Genomic DNA, 12,131 nt, shown 5'->3' on the forward strand with positions numbered 1-12,131 from the left:
TTGTTTTGACAACTGTTGGGCACTCAAACATCAGTCTCTTTAAAGGGCAGACTGTTCCGAAGCTGCCACTGTTTTACAGTTCAGTGGCCTCCCTTTGGACTTGACAGCTCATCATCTAAGATCTTGCTCTGTTTATTGCAGGTGAAACATGGGAACTATGCCTTTGTATGGGATGCAGCAGTGCTGGAATATGTGGCTATCAATGATGGAGACTGCTCTTTTTACACGGTTGGGAACACTGTTGCAGACAGAGGATATGGAATTGCACTGCAGCATGGCAGCCCCTACCGAGATGTCTTCTCTCAAAGGTAAGGGCTTAGAGGAGAAACAGGTCCGAAGAGAAAGTCTTTCTGATCTACTGACCTATCTTTTAATTTCATTTTCTATGACAGGAAAGGATTTTGTCTTCGCTGCATAGACATTCACTTTTTCAGAGATACAGGATAGTTCACTTTCCTATAAACTTCTGTAAATATATTTCATGTTGCTTTTATTTGGGTTGTTCTTGTTTGTCTTGGTAAACATTAATGAGATAGGCTAAACTTCATCAGCTGGAAAATGAGAAAAAAGTTGATGCATTTGTTTTAGATGAACAATAATTCAGCTCTTCCTATTACAAAAGCCTTTTCTTAAGGAGATTAAGGTAAACTTGGGTGCTAATGAGAAAACTAAAAGGGATGAACAGATGTATCTGATATTTCAGTGGAAAGACCTGCATTAGAACCCAGAAGCTTAGATGCTGACCTCAATACTAATGAGTGTCTTGGGCTACAAAAAAAGAGATCTCTATACATATTGTGTTGCTACTAGATTCCAAAATACTAAATTAATTGTATGTATTGTGCCTTTGCAATGTTCATGCTTCATTCCACTATTGCTTCCTAAATCACAGAATGGTTTGGGTTGGAAAAGACCTTAAAGATAATCTATTTCCAACCCCCCTACTATAGGCAGGGACATGTCCCATAGACCTGGTTGCTCAAAGCTCCATCCAGCCTGGACCTGACTGCTTCCAGGGAGGAGGCATCCACAACCTCATTGGGAAACCTGTTCTAGTGTGTCACCACCCTCACAGTAAAGAATTTTCTGATTTCTAGTCTAAATCTATCCTCTTTCAGTTTAAAATACTTTCTCATCCTGTCTCTACCTGGCCTTCTAAAAAGTCCCTCCCCAGCTTGCCTGTAGGCCCCCTTCAGGCACCGGAAGATCTTCATAAGGACCCCTGGAACCTTCTCTTCTTCATAGTTAAAGAGCCTCAACTCTCTCAGCCTGTCCTCATAGGGGAGGTGTTCCAGCTTTTTGATTGCCTTTGTGGCCCTCTGGACTTGCTCCCCCAGCTTCCGTGTCCTTGTGTTGGTGGCTCCAGAACTGGATGCACTATTAGGAGATATGTGAAATATAGAAAATGACCAGACTTTTTTTAGTAAAGTAATTTCTGTGCTCTCACTATGAGGAGAAGTTGTGGACTAATCTCATGATTGTTTTTCATTCTGGACCTATTCTTTTAACCCAGTTTCTATTGTATTAAATGCATGTAACAAAATTTTACAGTTGCTGTGATGGAATTAGTATGGTTGAACCCTTGTGTCATACTGATGAGATTCATTCAGGCTCTTGCCTTTGCCTTCAGTCTGCCTTCCATAGAACAGGAAAAGGTAATCAGTGTGTAACAGTATGAAGATTCGGAGAAATCAGTCTGCTCACACACACTGCATGAACAGGGGAAGCTTAAATTCTTTAAGTCCTGTTCTGTTTTGGGAGTGATTTGGCTGATTTTTATTTTTTTTTGCTGACGTAGGAAGTCATATAATACAACAGATCACTGGATCAATGATAAGTTTAATTCAAAGACATATGTATTTGCTTTATGTATTCTAATTAGCATTAAAGGCAATTATCTACTGAATACTTTAATATTCTGACCGTGACCAGGCTGAGTCTATTAAATGTCTGTTGTATTCAGGTTTTCCAGGCAAAACAAAGTAGCTAAATTTATGCCTGTAGTCTTCCAGCTGCTAGAGTTCTCAGGTGCTAGTCAAGGTATTTAGTCATATTCTTCAAAGGACCCATTTAATTTTCTGATTTACTGATAAATACAGTGAATTTGCCAAGTAGCATGGCTTGGCTCATACCCAGACAGCTGAGCTTTCCTTGTCCTCCTCACCATTGCTCTGCTAGTCAAGGTGGATATAACCAAACTGTCCCTTAGGAACGATTTCTGACATCATTTCTGCAGTGACTGTAGGTCTCAGTACACTGGGGAAATGGTCATTTTCTGATTCTGGTAAAAGATGATCTGCACTGCAGTACTCAACACCTGGACAGACTGGCTTACAGCTTCTGATGCCTTTAGGAACTTCTGGATCATTAGTCTGTGCAGGCATGACATTTCCAAGTATAATTTTATTTCATAACAAAATTTCACTGTATTATATTTTGAAGATGTTGGAAAGCAGAAAGAAGCATAAAAATTTGCACATATATAACTCTTTTTATCCAGGGATCTTTGAAGCAATATTTAAATGTTACCATCTCTCAATGGAAAGTAAATGCTATTTCCATTTAATTCTTATGAAATATATGATATAAGGGGACTGAAATGAATTCCCAAGGTTGGATGATTTTCCCTGGTGGAATTGGGGATCATAGATGCTCTGACTTCCTCATTTTCGGATTCCTGCAATAGTTATGAGAGTTCAGGTGGTTGAAGAAAGGGATAACTTGTGAGATTTCTGGCCACCAGAGGGCCTGGATAGATATGCAAAACTCAACACTGCTGAGAAAATAACTCATTGCATTATCAAGACCAATGGCTGAACAGAGAAATTGGAATTTGCTTGGAGTTAAACTGCCTACTGGAGAATTTAGAGAGCCTGAGATGTATGCCCTGCAAATGTCTGTGCTGCCTTTATATTTTTATTTCTGTATTATAAGAGCTTATTATATTGCATTTCTAATTATGTCCATAAATATAAATTTACAGTTTGAATCTGTGAAACACTATATGAGAAACAAACACAGGGAAGAGAAAGCATGCTTACAAGGTAGCTTACAAGGGTAGTTGTTTTCTGAAACCTCTTCATTACTGTTCCTTATGATTACTTCCATGTGGTTTTCACAAATCATCCTTGCTTTTCTTCCTAATGAAAAGGCTGAACAACCTCCAGCGGATGCAGACTGCATGCTAAATAGAAAGGGAAATAGATTTCACTAGGTGGGATTAGCAAATGTTCACATGAATATTTCACATTCTTTAATGCAGTAGGGAACTGGTTTGAAATATATTGGCATTTCTCAATCCTTCCCCAAATAAATATATTTATGTGAAAATGCAGGGCTTCTCTTTTATGAAATTTCATATGAACCCATAAGCTGCATACAGTTAAATCCCTAGGGTGTAGCTGTAGATGGTCTAGCAAGATTACAGGAGATTTTGATCTCAAAGCAGGAAGCATGAGCATGAGTTTAAGGCTTTTAAATACCTTTTTTGAACATTCAGGCCATTCCTGGAGAAACAGGAAAAGAGATAGAGATGTGTTAATACTCTCCCCTTCTCTCACAGGCTGCAGGGCATGAGTTGCTGTCATGATAGTACTGTGGTAAGGCTTAGACGTTTGGGATTTCCAAACATATGATATGTTTGGGATGTCTGCTATGTCATTCTCTGGGGGACTGACAGATGCAAGCATAGAGGCTGCAGTGCCTGGAGCATGGTGATGACAGTATGCTTGTGTTTGTAATTTTACAGGTGTAAAGCCTCTAACCTTCAGAGAGAGGGAGTGCTGCCACATATTTGAATTAATGGAACTTAAACACAGAATTTTAACTACAAATGCAAGCTTGATGAAAATCTGTACAGGGGTATTCCCTCTATCCTGAACGAAATCTAACATTTTAGGGGAGAACTAACCATTTCCTATGAGTAGAGTTATGTCATTCAAGATGCAGTATGAGTATACTTTCAAAAAGCCTTTTTGTGGGTATGGCTTAGTATAACAAAAAGGTGGCTGCCTGAAAGCACTGCAAGGAAACTGATCTTTCAGACCTTTCTTTTCCGTGTGCAGAAGGTCTCTTCTAGGCCATAACTACAATGTGAGTCACAGCAAGCAGTCTGACTGCAGAGTGAAGCTGCCTTTTTAATATCTTGGGATGGGGAGATGGCCCTCCGGGGTCCCATGCAGTTGCTGTGACCCTTCTACCTGCCTCTGAAAACAGATTCTTCAAGTTCAACCAAAGAACAGTGTGTGGCTGTAGCACTAGTACTGTAGAAAATGCTGTAGGTAACATCTGAGTGAGGGACTTGAGCATTCTGATGACTTCATTCATGTGTCAGAAATCTTAACAACTGCACCTGGCCATACTGTTAGGCAGCCAGTTGATGTCTGTGAGTAGACTGTTGTCCCCTTGTCTTTGTCACTAAGGCTTCACCTTCTGAACACCAGCAGCTTTCATGCAGCATGTCAGCTTTCTCTGTCTCTATTTTTCTTACAAAGTAATGACAGGGGCTTTAATAATACGAACTGTCAAATTCTTTAGGAGACTTTGAAGAGGATGTGTCATTTGGTTTGTGAGGAACAGTGTGCTGACACTAAATTTGACACCGGTTAAGTCTTTTCAGTCCAAAGCTCTAAAAATTCCACTGACCCCTGGGAGGCATAAATATAATTGCAAGATCTTTCAGAGCAGTTCACAGCATGTCCCATGCTGCCTGCAGTGCAGCTGCAATAGTTCAGGCGTGGTGCTGGGGGCTGGCTTTTGGAGGGGTTGAGGAGGAGGCGATGGGGAAGCAATCAGATCCTGTTCCTGTTCCCCTTCCTCTGCTGGAGAATGCTCTTGTTCTGCTGTCCTGGCAAGCATATTATGAGAAGAGGGAACACTAATTTCACACTCGTAGGAAGCCAGCCTCTCACTTAAGTAACTCACAGCTGTCAAGACCCAGTACCACTGTAAAACTAAGCCAGAGTTGAGCTACATTTCTTATATTCCTAGAGCATCCGTGTGTGTTCTGCCTCAATGTCTTCACTTTTATTTAAAAGGAAGAAGTGACAATAGGAGGGGCTGGAGGGAGAAAGCAAAATTGCCCACAGAGCCAGTAATGTGGCACTCAGCTCATTGTTGGTCAGCTGTTTCCCCAACCAACGTTGACCCTGGCTGAGTTCCCAGACACCTTAAGTTGTCTTTGTGCCCAAAGGAGGAGCAGCAGTCACACACGTCCTGATATTAATTTATTAGGGGTGGGGTATGCAATGGCACATTGCATGACAAGCACAGCCACCCCGTAGCTTCTGCAGAACCTGCAGATTTAATTTGGCATAAATCACAAAGAGTCACAAAGAATTCGTGTTTCAGCTAAAGAAATCAGACATTTCTTTCTGTCCAGGGGAAAAAGAAATGGAGATTTATAACAATTTCCCCACAACAAGCTCTAAGACACTTTGCTAGCAGCAAGCTGTTGCATTTTCAGGTGTCCAAAACTTTGGGGACAAGGAGGAGAGCCACTGTGCACGGTTTGACTTCCCTTTCACAAATCATTAGGGATTTGCTTTAAATAAAATAGTATGGATTTTTTTTTTCTTGTCCTTTTCTATCTCATCAGCAAAACTCTGAGGTTTAGAAAGTTCCTGCCCTGAGTCATAAATATGTGTTCATCCTGCCTCCTTGCTATTAATTTTCCCTGTTCAGGTTTTCATTCTGTGTCTTGGAGGTCACTGATGTCCAAAGACTGCAGTGCAGGGAAAATTGCTTCCTTCCCAAGTACCTTCATTTCTTTTTTTGAGACCTTGGGACTATGTACTCCTTTCTTTAAGGAAACTGCTCCCCCATTTATATTTTCAATGAAAATCCAAGTGAATGTCTCTTACTTTCTCATTTATCCTTTTGCCAGACAGGGGGAAATTAACCCTCCTAACCTTCCAGAAGGCTGGCCAGAATGATCTAAGTGGATTTTCCATAGTTAAATACAAAGATCATCTGAAGAATAGTAGATGGCTGAGTAAAAGCTCAGGTTTGCTTTGTCTGCATTATTTGCTTAGAATGTAATGCTGTCCTGTGCTGGACTTTGAAAACTACAGTAGAGAAGCTAGTAAAAGCCCTCTCTCCACTTTTATTCTTGTAAAAAACTGGGAGAATTATTGGAGTTGAAGCAAACTCTGTATTTGAATGGAAATATTTAGTTCTTTGAGCCAGATCTTAGATCACGTTCATGGTCTAGAATAAGTTCATGTAGACAAGTTCATGTAACTGAAGTTACAATGGAGGAAAAAATGAAAGTTTGTTCCAGATGTCAGAGCAATTTGACATGAGAATCCAATATTAATTAACTCATATATTGTCACTGTTAAGGAAAGAGTTAAATTCAAGGTCGGACATAGTAACAGGATAGTTCTGATGATAAGCAGGATGTAAATAACCCCTCTAGTAACACATCAATGTAATACATATTTAACAGTCATAAAAAATAACACATTCCATCCTAATTTTGTAACTGTACACGAGGCTTGTAGGAGTGAAACTAGAAATTACATCAGATGCTAGGCCTCAAAATACGTCCACCTTCCTTGTTCCTGACCCACTTCCTCTAAAATTAACTGCAATTGGCCTCCATGCCTTGAAGGTTTCATGTCCACGATAAATTCATTATTAGAAACTGAGAGAGACAGAAACACGCACTTTAGCAACTTTTTAATATGCTGTAATGCTAACTGATGGGATGAGTTAAAAAGATTCTGCAGCAAGTCTGAAATTTATAGCATGCGCATAATGGAAAATGTATTAATGAAAATATGTAACAGCAGCCAGCAGATTAGTGGGCTTTTAAAATATACTGTAATATTAATTGATGAGGGTAAGTTAAAGGATGCAGAAGTAGCAGCACTCAGTAGCTTGAGGAAGAAAGACATAAGGATTAGACTCTCCTGCATTCATTTAGCATTGAGCTATGAAAATTAGAGAACTACTCATTTGCTTTTTTGTGGGGTGGCACTCCTGTATCTGATGTATGTGAAGGAGTTGCTGCTCATTATAAACAAGGTGCTGTTTTTTTTTTTTAAAAAAAAAAAAAAAAGTACTTACCTTGCTACTGTTTGCTTTCAGAAAGGGCACTGCTTTCGAAGTTTTAGAAAGGCTAACCAGGTAAGGTGTTTATAAATCCCTCATTACTATCCCTGAACTATTCCAATGAAAACATTATTAAAATGTGTTAAAATTGCCAGTAGATATCACTTTGCAAGCTATTTCTTAAAAAAACTTTCTAGCCTTAAGCACCTCAAGCTCGGTTTGCAAAATGACCAGATATTGCCCAAAGAGGTGCATGCTGACAGTCAGTGGCAGAAGCATTGCTCATCTAACTATATGCAAGTAACATTTATTGTAAGCTAAGTTGCTCATGTGTTTTAAAATTTTATAGAATGAGTGCATGGCGGCAGAATTTGAAGCAGCTTAGTTATAAATCTGATGACAGTAAAGCTAAAAGATGTCTCAGCAAGTGGCTTCTCTCTGAGACCTTTCCATTTTATGAATCTCTAATGAAGAGATGATGCATGTGGTTAACACGCACTTTACTGGAGCACTTCTCAGTTTTTGTGGCCACTTTCTTGTGTACTCACGTCCATCGGCCTCGAGGGGACTGCTCCCTCCAATACAGCTGGATCCGATACAATCCTGGCTTGTCTGCAGGTGCCAGGAAGGTGGAAGGTGAGTGCAAAGCTTCTCCAGCATATAGGAGGGCTCCAGCTGAGCAGCAGTCTGGTTTACAGAGCCACAAATAAAGGCTTAGCTCTCCCAGTTCTATGGCAGCACTGCCTGCCAAAGGTTGTTACTTCTTGACCTAAGTTGCGTATAGCACTGGTCAGCCAATTTCAGATAAAATGAGTAAGAGAAGCAAAATGGTAAAGAAAAATAGATCTTCCTAACCCATTTCATTAGTCTCAATGATAATTGCCCTTTAGCTGGACCATAAAGCTAGTTTTCAGCTGGCCCTGTTTTCCAGATAAAAATGAAAGTTTTTTTGCCTGAAAATAAAGCCTGTTTTCAAAGCTGAAATGTACTCTGGTAAATAATGAACTTAATGCTGTGACAATTTGAGGATTTATGCATACCTAAGCTGGAAATTTTATTTCTGGTGTGTACGGCCAAGGAAGAGCAGCCACTCACACATTATGGGGGTGAATAAAGGGAACTTTCCTTATTACTTGGTACTGTGCACAAAGGAAGGTGAAGCTGCTGTTGGGAAGACTTTGTTTTTGGTAGCCCCGAAGAAAAAAATGTCCTGGGGATGAGGTTTGAAGGAGCTCCATACACATTCAGAGAAGACTTGGCAGTGGTGAGGACTGTGGTTATTGACGTGGGCAAGGTTAGCCCAAAATAAATCATGGACTTGATTTTAGCTGTCATAGATCTGATAACTTTTATAAAAGCCAAGTGTTTTTCAGAGCCACATTTTGTACTTAAACGTGACTTCATTCTACTTTATAGCTAAGTGCAAATAGAAAATAACGATGATATGGCCAAGGAAAAACTGTGCTTGCCACTTTATTCATAAAACACTTTGCAGAGTGTATTTAGCAATTTGCCACTGTATCCACCTGCATGTAGAGCTTTTAGTGCAGGGCTCTGACACTGTATTTAGTTCATACTTAGTTCAGCTAAAACTTTCCATTTGTATGCATTTATTCTGCTTCATACATTATGTTATCAGTCACTTTCAATATTTCGAAGTCACAGCAGTCATTTTCTGACACATTTGTCAGAATGAACTGCCTTGATTGCTGTTATTACAGTCTGCAGTTCCTGAGTAAGGGAAAAGTCTAATGCAGAACCAGAACAATGAAATTGCTCAATAAAACAACAGATTAAATGGAATAAAATTAGACTAAATAGGAGCTTTAAATGACCAGCCAAAAAAAAAAAAAAAGAGAGAGAGAGAGAGAGAAGAGTGCAAGGCAGGTTTTATAATTCCACACAACAAAATTAATCAGGAAATATCTAATTTTTTAAAGTTGATATTCAAGGAATTGGAAATGGCTCTTTTCTGCTGCCTGGTAGTGAGTCAGTAAAGTATGTCTTACTTTGACTTCCTGTTAATCAAATGCTGTATTGTATTCCTCTAATGATCACTCTCAACAGAAGGATTTTAATAATCAGTCCATTACAGTCCTGGCACAGTATAATGAGGGGCTCTGCCCTAGCCCAAGAGGGTGCTTACGCTCCTGATTAACTTCAAGTCCAAGTGGTAGTAATTTATTACGGCACGTGAGCACATCTCTCCCTTGCATGTGCTTAACGCATGCAGGGACTTTGATAGTTGAATCTAAAGCCCCTTTCTGTTTAGGAACTTGGAGGAAGCACAGTCGTCTGGAGAGGTTGTTATCCTTTTGTGCTTATTGTAATTAAAAAATATATTTTTTTGCATTATATTTACCACTATTGTCCACAACTGAAAGAAGAGGATAAAAAGCAGACTTCCAAAGCAGTGAGGAAGAACTGCCCCTGCATTGCCTTACTGTTGTAGATATTACAGGTACTCTCAACAGGGCAGAGAGGTTTCAAACATAAAAGGAGAAATAACTTCACCGGCTGTAGTACTGTCGGTGGAGCTCCTAAATATGCTCAGGAAGATCATCTGTCTCTAAAGAGATCTGATTCTTACAGAAAGCCCAGGGGACAGATAAACTGATTTAAAAAAAAAAAAAAAAAAAGAAGAAAAAAAGCAAGAATTCTGTTACAGTAATATTTGCAGAGAAAAGTAGCAGAATACTTAAGAGGGATTTGCAGCTTTGTGAGCAGGGATTAGAAGTTCCTGACCCAGGCCTGAATTTTCTTGGCTTTGCATGAGAGGAGGAGGTAGCATGTGGAGCTGAGCCTTGAACTGGATGAGAAGCTTGCCCTCTGACTTCCTGTATTGTTTGGCTGTACTAGTTTCCTTGGGTTTGGGTGACTTAATTAGCAAAGGATCTTCAGATCATGGAATTACAACAGATTTGTACTGCTTTACGTGATGGGAGAATTTAATCCTATAAATATTTCTTTGGCATAATTTAGATGTAAGACTCAAGATTAGCATTCCTGTGAAACATGGAATTTACTTTCTTCCTCCCTTTTGCCTGTGAAGTACTGTGCAAAGTTATAGGCTTACATACCGTGCAGCAGTCAGGGTGTTCAAAAAGCCATCAGGGTTCACTCACAGCATCCGATTCCCCTCCATCCTTCCACCATATACAAATCTGTAGAATAGAGTAAAATCCACAGAAGAAAAGCAATTGGAAATGAAGCATTGTTATATTTCAGAGGAAATGAAACTTTCTGTCATTCTTTATATCCCTCTTACATTAGAAATATCTACACTTTTTTTTTTTTTTTTTTAAGTGGCGATCATGCTCCCAGTTAAATATATGAGGCTTCAAGGAGCAGCATATCTGAGCACCACAGTAACAGGGATGAAGGGATCCACCTACAGCTGAGAAGCCAGCACAGCATTTAATCTCCCTCCTGCCAGCTTGGTTTCAAATTGTCCATTGCCTTTTTCCTTTTCTTCTGCCCCAAGTGCTTTCTAACTGCAGTTTCAGTTAACGCTGACCCCTTTATGCAGGCTGTTGGAGTTGGGCAAAGGCACTTTTTTGTCTGCAGGGTCCCTCAAAACTGGCAAACTGTTGGCATTTGGGATTGGTTTGCAGTGAAGGAGAAAGGATTTTATTTTTTTTTTTTCCAGTTTCTAGGAGGAAATGGCATGGGCCCTTTGTCTTTGTTCATTGGGCGGTTCATTGGGCTGAACTGCCATCATCTTTTGGCTTGTGTTTGAAATAAAGCCTGGGGAATAGGCTCTCACAAGAAGACTTTTATTCCAGGCTGGCAGGACTGGGAGCAGACCATGCTGTTCTATTTTCAGCCTACTGCAGACCAAGATTTTTCCAGCAGTTCTGCATTTTAGGTTCAGATTTGAAGATGTGTTTGCTTGAACTTAGGGATGCTTGCTCAGAGATGCTTCCTGATCCCCACAGGCACTTCCATGCATACTAGCATCATTTGCCAATAGTAGAGATGCTAGCCCTTCATCTGGGCTAGGCAATTATAAGCTCTTTGCTAAAATCCTTAAATCTTACAGCCCTTTAGATCACAAGTATACACGTGGCAGATCCTCTGCAGCTAGAACTATCTTGGCTGAATCTTAATAGCGATGGTGTGTAAATAGCATGGTATCTTTATTCAGCAGGAGAAATGCTGCAGGTCTTAATTGATTTATTGACCTGAATAAACAGAGTAGTTTATTCCTACCTGGAGATGCCTTCTTAAAGTTCAGTTTGTGGTGCTTATGGGTAAAACTTGATTTATTGGTCCTGGATACAACAATATACCCAGCGTGCTGCCTATGAACAAAAGTCATTTTCTCCTTAGACCTGATTCTGGATTTCACAAGCTTCTTCCTATACTACAAATCCTAATGGAAACATTGCACCTGGGCAAGAAATGTCCTTATTTGTCTGCTGCTCTTTTCAGCAGCCTGCACTGCTTTCATTTGGGGCTCTAGTGGTTCTTGCCTTGAGCCATAGCGCTTTGACAGCAGGGTTGTAAGAAGCTTTCTTAGAAATGTTTACTTTTCTACAGAATTCTTTCCTGGCTGGAGGTTCTTAACTTGAGGCCTTCTTTCAAAGAAATTTCAACTAATTTCTTGAACTCAATTCTAACATAACAAAGTAATACATAGCTGAAGGAGGAAATATGATACTATTTTTAACTCAAAGTTAGGAAAAAAAATGATGAGATTATCAGGCAATTGCTCACAACCCTGTCAGACATAACTGCAACTCGTCATTTCTCCTGTGTTACCAGTCTGTTTCACAATAAGACTGCAGTTAGCTAAATTAACTAGTATTAGTGAGACACTTAGATGTCATCAGGAATCCTGAAACTGAAATCTTCATTAAAGTTGAAAGACAAAAACCTGTTATTTGATAAGGAGACATAGAAAAGAATGCCTACAGTAATTGCAGAATCAGTAATGATAAAGCAAGGAAAGTCTGAATTAAGATGAGGTAAGGAATCAATTAATTCATCCAGCCAAACCTAAATCAGCTTTTTAATGTCACCACACAGTGGTGTTGTAACCTGTGGTTATGATTATGACATTTCCTTAATTA

General features: G+C 39.7%; 1 protein-coding gene across 3 annotated transcripts in view; it reads left to right on the top strand.

Moving 5' to 3' along the window:
* GRID2 (glutamate ionotropic receptor delta type subunit 2) overlaps positions 1–12,131 on the top strand; it is a 690,114-nt gene that overhangs the window by 630,485 nt on the left and 47,498 nt on the right. For all 3 annotated transcript variants that reach the window (XM_090138802.1, XM_090138803.1, XM_090138804.1), the window contains one exon: positions 142–308. In XM_090138802.1, coding sequence (XP_089994928.1) covers positions 142–308 — 167 coding nt within the window. The remainder of the gene's footprint in view (positions 1–141; positions 309–12,131) is intronic.

This window comes from Phasianus colchicus, chromosome 4 (assembly GCF_987193195.1).
Source record: "Phasianus colchicus chromosome 4, bPhaCol1.hap1.1, whole genome shotgun sequence".
Lineage (NCBI taxonomy): Eukaryota > Metazoa > Chordata > Aves > Galliformes > Phasianidae > Phasianus > Phasianus colchicus.